Source organism: Melospiza georgiana, chromosome 33 (genome assembly GCF_028018845.1).
Source record: "Melospiza georgiana isolate bMelGeo1 chromosome 33, bMelGeo1.pri, whole genome shotgun sequence".
NCBI classification, from domain to species: Eukaryota; Metazoa; Chordata; class Aves; order Passeriformes; family Passerellidae; genus Melospiza; species Melospiza georgiana.
In genome coordinates, this window is record NC_080462.1 from 3,079,437 (window position 1) to 3,089,012 (window position 9,576).

The 9,576-nt window shown below is 55.9% G+C and overlaps 1 protein-coding gene across 1 annotated transcript; it reads left to right on the top strand.

Annotated features, from left to right (window-relative positions):
• The first annotated feature begins 4,530 nt into the window (after window positions 1-4,530).
• Window positions 4,531-4,914, top strand: NHLH1 (nescient helix-loop-helix 1). Its single transcript, XM_058042943.1, has one exon. It carries the CDS (start codon window positions 4,531-4,533, stop codon window positions 4,912-4,914), a length of 384 nt encoding a protein of 127 aa, XP_057898926.1.
• Window positions 4,915-9,576: the final 4,662 nt, after the last annotated feature.

Consider the following 9,576-nt stretch of genomic DNA (forward strand, 5'->3'; position numbering starts at 1 on the left):
CGCGCTGCACTCCCTGTCCCATCTCCCGTGGCTGTCCTTGTCCCCATCTCCTGTCGCTGTCCCCATGTCCTGTCCCCCTCTCCCGTCCCGGTCCCCGTCGCCGTCCCCGTCCCCTCGCGGCCCCTCCCGCCCGGGCCCGGTGCCCGCCGCGCTCGCAGCTGCTCCCGGAACGGCCCCGGAGCCGCGGGCGGCGACACGCGGGGCTCAGCTGGCGACAGAGCGGGGACAGCGCGGGGACAGAGCCAGGGCGGCAGCGCCAGCAGCGCCAGCAGCGCCAGCGGGGACAGCGGGGACAGCGGGGACAGAACCGGGACAGCGGGGACAGAGCCGGGATAGCGGGGACAGAACCGGGATAGCGGGGACAGCGGGGACAGAACCGGGACAGCGGGGACAGAACCGGGATAGCGGGGACAGAGCCAGGGCGGCAGCGCCAGCAGCGCCAGCGGGGACAGAACCGGGACAGCGAGGACAGAACCGGGATAGCAGGGACAGAGCCAGGGCCAGCACCGCCAGCAGCGCCAGCGGGGACAGCGGGGACAGAACCGGGATAGCGGGGATAGAGAGGGGACAGAGCGGGGACAGCAGGGACAGAGCCGGGACAGAGCGGGGACAGCGGGGATAGAGCCGGGACAGCGAGGACAGAGCGGGGACGGGAACATTTTCAGGACCGGGAATTCCGCCCCAGGCTCCCTTTCCCCAATTTTCAGGACCGGGAATTCCACTCCAGGCTCCCTTTTCCCAATCTCCAGGCTCCCTTTCCCCGATTTTCGGCCCCGGGAGTTCCGCTCCGGGCCCTTCTCCCGCTGTTCCCGAATTCCCGCTGGGCAGCAGCCCCGGGAGCAGCTGTCGCCTTTTCCCGGCCCGCATCCAGCGCGCCCCTCCCGGGGCTTCCCGCGCAGCCAATGGAATCCCGAATTCCCGCTTTTCCATATTTATGAGGGAAAAGGGAGGGGGGGGAACCGGAGAGGCCAATGAGGATCCCGGGGTCGGGCCCGGCGTGGATAAATTGGGAATTTTTGGGGGGGAGAAGCGGCGAAATTTCCTCCTCGGAGGCTCCGGAGCGGCTTCCCCGGGAATTTCGGGATCAATCCCGGATTCCCATCCCGGATTCCCATCCCGGATCATCCGCGGGACCTCGGGAGAATCCAGGGAAAGTTTTTTCCTCTTTTCTCCATGAATGGATGAGCGGAAATCCTGGGAATTCCTGGAGGAGAAACGCGCGGAGCCCGGGGATGGTGCGGGACTCGGGGTAAGGCGGCTTTTCCAGGCATCGGGAATGGCCCAAAAACCGGGAATTCTGCCCCAAATTCCCGGGAAATGCCTCGGTCCCGCTGCCAGGTTTGGGTCCCAAATCCCTTTGGAAAGAGGGATTTTCCTGGGAGGGTTTGGGAGCGGGGAAAAGGAAAAGAACCCGCCTGGAATCCGTTTGGTTTCCAAGGAAAATTGGGAATTTCGTCAGGAATGGAAGGAAAAGGGAGAGGGAGGAGGTGGGAAAAATTCCCGGGGTTTTGCTGGGAAAAGCAGAGGCTGACCAGGAATCCCTGGATTCGGGAATTGGGCGGTTTTCCCCAAAAAAAAAAAAAAAAAAACCTCGGGAAAGAGGCGCTGGGAGCAGGAATTGCACGCTGAGGAAAAGCTCCGGGATAACCCAGGCCGGGAATTGGTTTGGATGCGGGAATGAAACTTGGGGTTTCCCAAAAAAAAAAAATCCCCTGCTTCCCATCCAGGGATCCACCCCGAATTCCCGGGAATCCCAGATCCGCAGGGAAACTCAAGGGGCCAAATCCCCAAATTCCCCAATCCCCGAATTCCCCAATCCCCAGATTCCCCAATCCCCACATTCCCAAATCCCCAAATTCTCAAATTCCCAAATAATTCCCAAATTCCCAAAATACCCAAATTCCCGAATTCCCAAATAATTCCCCAAATCGAGCCGGGAGTGATCCCAAACATCCAAAATTCCCAGGAATTTCTTCGGGAGAGCCAGCGGGGAAATTCCCACCCCTCTCAGCGATTTTGGGGAGAATTTTATTCCCCATTTTTTTGGGGGTAAATTCCCACCATTCCAGCCTTTAAAAAAAACCGGGACCGGGGCCGTTCCTGCCCTGTCCCGCTGGGATTTGGGATCCGTTCCCGGCCGCTTTTCCCACTCCAAAGTTTTTTCCCCTTTTTCCCCGCGGCATTCCCGGATTCCCAGGAGCGGCAAGAGGGGATGAAGATGAGGAGGATGAGGATGGGAATGAGGAGTGGGATGAAGATGAGGGTGAGGATGAAGTTAAGATAAAGATGAGGAGGAGGAGGATAAAGATGCAGAAGATGAGGATGAAGAAGATAAAGATGAGAATGAGGATGATGAGGAAGAAGGGGATGAGGATGATGAGAATGAGGAGGAGGATGAGGATGATGAGGGTGAGGAAGAAGACGACGAGGATGAGGGTGATGAGGATGATGAGGAAGGAGAGGATGAGAATGAGGAGGATGAGGGTGATGAAAACGAGGAAGAAGAGGATGATAAGGATGATGAGGAGGAGGATGATGAGGACGAAGAAGAAGATAAGGATGAGAATGAGGATGATGAGGATGATGAAGATGATGAGGAAGAAGAGGATGAGGATGATGAGGAAGATGATGATGATGAGGATGAGGAAGAAGAGGAGGAGGATGAGGGGGATGAGGAGGATGAGGGTGATGAGGAAGATGAGGATGAGAAGGATGAGGATGATGAGGATGAGGATGATGAGGAAGATGAGCGGGGGGCGGGGCGCGGCGCTCGGGATTCCCCGCGGATCCCCGGGAGCAGCTGCGGCCGCTCCATCTGCCGGGAACGGAGCCCGCGGGGACAGACGGACAGAGGGGACAGACCGACAGACGGACAGGGGGACGGGGAGACAGAGGGACAGGGGGACAGGCAGGTGGGGACAGAGGGACAGTGAAGGGGACACAGCCGCGGGGACAGACGGGACGGACAGAGGGACAGAGGGACGGACAGAGGGGACAGTGGAGGGGGGAAAAGCTTTGGGGACAGACGGGGCCCATTTGCGACACAAAGCCCGCCCCGCCCCCGCCGCCACCCGCCACCTGCCGCCCCCGCCGCGCTCCGGCCCCGAACCCCCCAAATCCCCCGAACTCCCCAATTCCCCCGGTTCCCGGAGCTTTTTCAGCTTCCCAAATTTCCCGAATTTCCCGGTGGATCCTTTTCCTTCCGGGAGCTGGAATTCCCTGAGTTTGTTTCCCAGAAGTAGACGGGATTTGGCTGGGAAAAGCTGTGGAAAATCTTTATTTTATTTTATTTTATTTTATTTTATTTTATTTTATTTTATTTTATTTTATTTTATTTTATTTCTAATATATTTTGTTTTATATTTTATTTTACCTTATTTTATTTTATCTTATTTTTCATATATTTTATTTTATTTTTAATCTATTTTATTTTTTTTATTTTATTTTATTAATCTCATTTCATTTCATTTTCATTTCATTATTTGATCTTACCATGTTTTACAACATTATTATTATTATTATTATTATTATTATTATTATTATTATTATTATTATTATTACTGCTACTATTACTATTATTTCATTTTATTCTTTCATTTGATGCCTCTCCCCTGAGCCTTTCCCACCCTGAGCTGAAATTCCCGATCCTTCTTTTCCAGACCCGTCGGGATCTGACCCCTGAGGGCTCCGGAGCCACATCCTGACCCCAAAATCCCCAAAATCCCCAAAACCCCCGGGAAAAGCTCGATCCTGTTTCTATGCCTCCGCATTTGTCCTGCCGGCCCGCGGAATTCCCGAGGGAAACTCCCCAATTCCCCAATTTGGCTGGAATGTGATGGGGAGGAGGAGGAGGAGGATCCGCACGGGCCTCGCTGGGAGCCGGGGACGGGAACCCCAAATCCGGGGACGGGAACCCCAAATCCGGGGACTTCTCCTGCTGAGGTGACCCCAAAACACCGGGAGCAGCTCCGAGGTCACCCCAAAAAATCCGGACCAGCTTCTCCTGACGAGTCCCCAAAACGCTGGAACCAGCTCGGAGGTGACACCAAAACACTTGGAGGTGCCCCCAGATCCGCGGGATCAGCTTGGAATTGTCCCCAAATCCTCAGGATCCCTCTGGGGCTGTCCCCAAGTCCCCGGGATCAGTTCAGAGCTGTCCTGAGGTTCTCAGGATCAGTTTGGAATTGTCCCCAAGTCCCCGGGATCAGTTCAGAGCTGTCCTGAAGTTCTCAGGATCAGTTTGGAATTGTCCCCAAGTCCCCGGGATCCCTTGGCTGCCGTTCCCAGGATCCCTTTGGGATTGTCTCCAGGATCCCTTTGGGATTGTCCCTGGAATCTTCTTGGAGTTGTTCCCAGGATCAGTTCAGGACTGTCCCCAAATCCCCAGGATCGTTTTGGGATTGTCCCCAAACCCGGGGATCAGTTCAGAACTGTCTCCGGGATCCCTTTGGATCTGTCCCCAAGTCCCCAGGATCAGTCCAGAGCCATCCCAGGGTCACTTTGTCACCGTCCCCCGTCCCTCTGACCACGATGCTGAACTCTGAGCCCCCGTCCCTCTCCATCCCCTCATCCCACCCCGACCCCGCTCCCTCCCCGGCCGCCGCTGCCGGTTCCGGTGCTGGTTCCGGTGCCGGTACCGGCTCCACCATGGAGCCCCCGCCCCGCACGGAGCCCCTGAGCCGCGCGGAGCCCCTGACTCGCGAGGAGCGGCGGCGGCGGCGCCGGGCCACGGCCAAGTACCGCACGGCGCACGCCACCCGCGAGCGCATCCGCGTCGAGGCCTTCAACGTGGCCTTCGCCGAGCTGCGGCGCCTGCTGCCCACGCTGCCCCCCGACAAGAAACTGTCCAAGATCGAGATCCTGCGCCTGGCCATCTGCTACATCTCCTACCTGAACCACGTCCTGGACGTGTGACTGTCCGTCTGTCCATCCCTGTGTCCGTGTGTCCGTCCCTGCTGCCCACGCTGCCCCCCGACAAGAAACTGTCCAAGATCGAGATCCTGCGCCTGGCCATCTGCTACATCTCCTACTTGAACCACGTCCTGGACGTGTGACTGTCCGTCTGTCCATCCCTGTGTCCGTGTGTCCATCCCTGGGTCTGTGCATCCCTGCTGCCCCCATCCAAGATGGAGATCCTGCTCCTGGCCATCTGCTACATCTCCTACCTGAACCACGTCCTGGATGTCTGAGGTGTCCATGTGTCCATCTGTCCATTCCTGGGTCCGTGTGTCCATCCAGCCGTCTGCTACATCTCCTACCTGAACCACGCCCTGGATGTCTGAGGTGTCCGTCTGTCCGTCCCTGGGTCCGTGTGTCTGTCCCTGCTGCCCCCATCCAAGATGGAGATCCTGCGCCTGGCCAACCACGTCCTGGATGTGTGCGGTGTCCGTGTGTCCATCCATGTGTCCATCTGTCCATCCCTGTGTCCGTCCATCTGGCCATCTGCTCCATCTCCTACCTGAACCACATCCTGGATGCGTGACACATCTGTCTGTCTGTCTGTCTGTGTGTCTGCCAGGCCATCTGCTACATCTCTTACCTGAACCACGGACGTGTGACCTGTCCGTGCGTCCGTCCGTGTGTCCACCTGGCCATCTCCTACCTGAACCACGTCCTGGACATCTGAGGTGTCTGTGTGTCCATCCCCGTGTCCATCTGTCCATCCCTGTGTCCATCCCTGTGTCCATCCTTGTGTCCACCTGGCCATCTGCTACATCTCCTACCTGAACCACGTCCTGAATGTGTGACCCGTCCATGTGTCCATCTGTCCATCCCTGTGTCCATCCCCGTGTCTCTCTGTCCATCCCTGTGTCCATCCCTGTGTCTGTCTGCCCATCCCTGTGTCCGTCCCTGTGTTCTGTCCCTGTGTCCGTCCGTCCGTGTGCCCACCCTGCCCCCCAGCCCCAGCCCTGCTCCCGGGCCTTTGGAGCAGCAATTCCGGAGGAACTGGAGCAGCAATTCCGGAGGGATGGAGGAGCCAATCCCGGAGATTTGGGACTGCAAATCCCAAAAGGCTGGAGCAGCGAAACCCGAAAGGTCGGGGCAGCAAATCCCTGAAATTTGGAAGAGCAAATCCCAGAGGGTGGAGCCGCAATTCCCAAGGGTTTGGAGCAGCAATTCCTGAGGAACTGGAGCAGCAACTCCCAGAGGGATGGAGCCGAAATTCACAGAGGAACGGAGCCGCAAATCCCAGAGAGCTGGGACGGCAAATCCCAAAAGGTCGGAGCCAGAATTCCCATAGAAACTGGAAATAGAATTCCCAGAGGAACTGGAGCAGAATTCCCAGAGGAACTGGGAGCAGAATTCCCAGGGAACTGGGAGCAGAAATTCCCAGAGGAACTGGAGCAGGAATTCCTGAGCCTGGCTCCCCCTTTTCCCCCAAACCCTTCCCTCCCCCCTATCCCTGTGCCATGAGGATATTTATGGAATTATTTATTGAGAATTATTATTATTTATTATTTATTACTATCATTACTTAATATTAATATTATTATTAACTTATCCACTGTGTCCTTGTGCACTTTTGGGGGGAGAAGGAAAAGGCCCTGTCCCCATTCCCAAATCCCCTTTAGGACCCTGTCACCATTCCCAAACCCTTTTAGGATCAGTTTTCCCCATTCTCAAACCCTTTTAGGATCAGTTTTCCCCATTCCCAAACTCTTTTAGGATCAGTTTTCCCTATCCCCAATCCCCTTTAGGTTTTCCCATTCCCAATCCCCTTTAGGGTCAGTTTTCCCATTCCCAAACTGTTTTAGGGTCAGTTTTCCCATTCCCAAACCTTTTTAGGTTTTCCCCAATCCCTTTTAGGATCAGTTTTTCCTATTCCCAAACCCTTTTAGGTTTTCCCCATTCCCAATCCCCTTCAGGGCCATTTTTCCCATCCCGGCAGATCCCAAACCCCTTTGGGGCCCGGGCCCCATCTGGCCCCATTGTCCCCATCACAATGGGAACTCTCGGCTCTCATTGAGATTCCGGCCCGACAGATTGGGAATTCCGGCCCTTTGTCCTGGCCTCTCCCAGCCTTTCCCAGCACAATTCCCATTTTCATCCTCTATTCCCATTTCCCCCCCGTTCCCTTTTTCCCCATTACCATTTCCCCTCCATTCCCTTTTTCTCCATTCCCATTTTTCCCTCTGTTCACTTTTCTCCCCCATTCCCATTTTTCCCCATTCTCATTTTTTCCCTATTTCCATATTCCCCATTCTCATTTTTTCCCTATTTCCATTTTCCCTCTATTTCCCATTTTTCTCCTCTTCCTATTTTTCCCCATTCCCATTTTCTGCCTATTCCCATTTTCCCCATTCCCATTTCCCCCCCATTCTCATCCTTTTCCCTATTCCCTTTTCCCCCCATTCCCATTTTTTACCAAATTCCCATTTTCCCCCTATTCCTTTTTTTCCCCCCCATTCCAATTTTCCTCCTATTCCCATTTTTCCCCGATTTCCCATTTTTTGCCCTATTTCCATTTTCCCCCTATTTCCAGCCCTCCCATCCTCTCCATCTCTCTGGAAAATCCAATTTCTGGGCAAAATCCATCTGGGTTTGGGGATAAAAGTCAGGAAATTGCACCTGGGTGTCCCCAGGGGTGTCCCCAGTGTCCCCCGGGATTGTCCCTCACCCTTCCATTGGGGTGTCCCCAATGTCCCCTGGGATGGTCCCCAGTGTCCCCAATGTCCCCAAACGCCGCCGGGGCAGCAGCGCCCCCTGCCGGGTCCCTCCAGCTCTGCCGCCCCCCCAATTTGGGGACATCTCCCCCTGTCACCTCCCCTTACTTTGGGGACACTCCCCCCTCAATTTGGGAACCCCAAACCCCTTTAGGGCCGTGTCCCCAACTCCTTTGGGGCTCATTGTCCCCAAACCCCTTTAGGGTTCATTGTCCCCAAACCCTTTAGGGCTCATTGTCCCCAAACCCCTTTAGGGCTCATTGTCCCCAAACCCCTTTAGGGCTCATTGTCCCCAATCCCCTTTAGGGCTCATTGTCCCCAAACCCCTTTAGGGTTCATTGTCCCCAATCCCTTTAGGGTTCATTGTCCCCAAACCCCTTTAGGATTCATTGTCCCCAAACCCCTTTAGGATTCATTGTCCCCAATCCCTTTAGGGTTCATTGTCCCCAATCCCTTTGGGGTTCATTGTCCCCAATCCCTTTGGGGCTCATTGTCCCCAATCCCTTTGGGGCTCATTGTCCCCAAACCCCTTTAGGGTTCATTGTCCCCAAACCCCTTTAGGGTTCATTGTCCCCAAACCCCTTTAGGGTTCATTGTCCCCAATCCCTCTGGGGTTCATTGTCCCCAAACCCCTTTAGGGCCGTGTCCTCAAACCCCTTTAGGGTTCATTGTCCCCAAACCCCTTTAGGGCCGTGTCCTCAAACCCCTTTAGGGTTCATTGTCCCCAAACCCCTTTGGGGTTCATTGTCCCCAATCCCTTTGGGTTCATTGTCCCCAGTCCCCTTTGGGGTTCATTGTCCCCAAACCCCTTTAGGGCTCATTGTCCCCTGTCCCTTTGGGGCTCATTGTCCCCAAACCCCTTTGGGTTCATTGTCCCCAATCCCTTTGGGCTCATTGTCCCCAATCCCTTTGGGCTCATTGTCCCCAGTCCCTTTAGGGCTCATTGTCCCCAATCCCTTTGGGGTTCATTGTCCCCAAACCCCTTTAGGGCTCATTGTCCCCAGTCCCTTTGGGGTTCATTGTCCCCAAACCCCTTTAGGGTTCATTGTCCCCAATCCCCTTTAGGGCTCATTGTCCCCAAACCCCTTTGGGTTCATTGTCCCCAAACCCCTTTAGGGCTCATTGTCCCCAATCCCTTTAGGGTTCATTGTCCCCAATCCCTTTGGGGCTCATTGTCCCCAGTCCCTTTGGGGCTCATTGTCCCCAATCCCTTTGGGGTTCATTGTCCCCAAACCCCTTTAGGGCTCATTGTCCCCAAACCCCTTTAGGGTTCATTGTCCCCAATCCCTTTAGGGCTCATTGTCCCCAGTCCCTTTGGGGTTCATTGTCCCCAAACCCCTTTAGGGTTCATTGTCCCCAAACCCCTTTAGGGCCGTGTCCTCAAACCCCTTTAGGGTTCATTATCCCCAAACCCCTTTAGGGCTCATTGTCCCCAATCCCTCTGGGGCCGTGTCCCCTCCGGCAGCCCTGGAGGGGAGGGGCGGCCCCACAAAGGCCGGGGTGGGGCCGAGCGCCCCCTCCCAGCTGCCGCAGCCCCATCTGGCCGCGAACGACCCCCGAGCCCATAAATCATCCCGGGGAACGACCCCGGCCCCATAAATCATCCCCGAGCGGGGCGGGAGCGCCCCGGGGCAGCTGCGGGGGCGGCCCTGGGACCCCCCCGGCACAGACCCCACAACAATGGGGTCACCAGGGACCCCTCCCCACAACAATGGGGTCACCTGGGACCCCCACACACAACAATGGCCGGGTTTGGGGTTTGGGGTCGCAGCTCGGGGTGAGGCCGGGGGTTCGGCTCATTAGGGTGTGAAATAATGGGGTGCGGGGCGCTGCGCCCATTGCCCCATAAGCCCATCGCCCCCCGCCCCATAATTCCCCCCTTATCTCCCTGCCCCATAGCCCCTAACCCCGA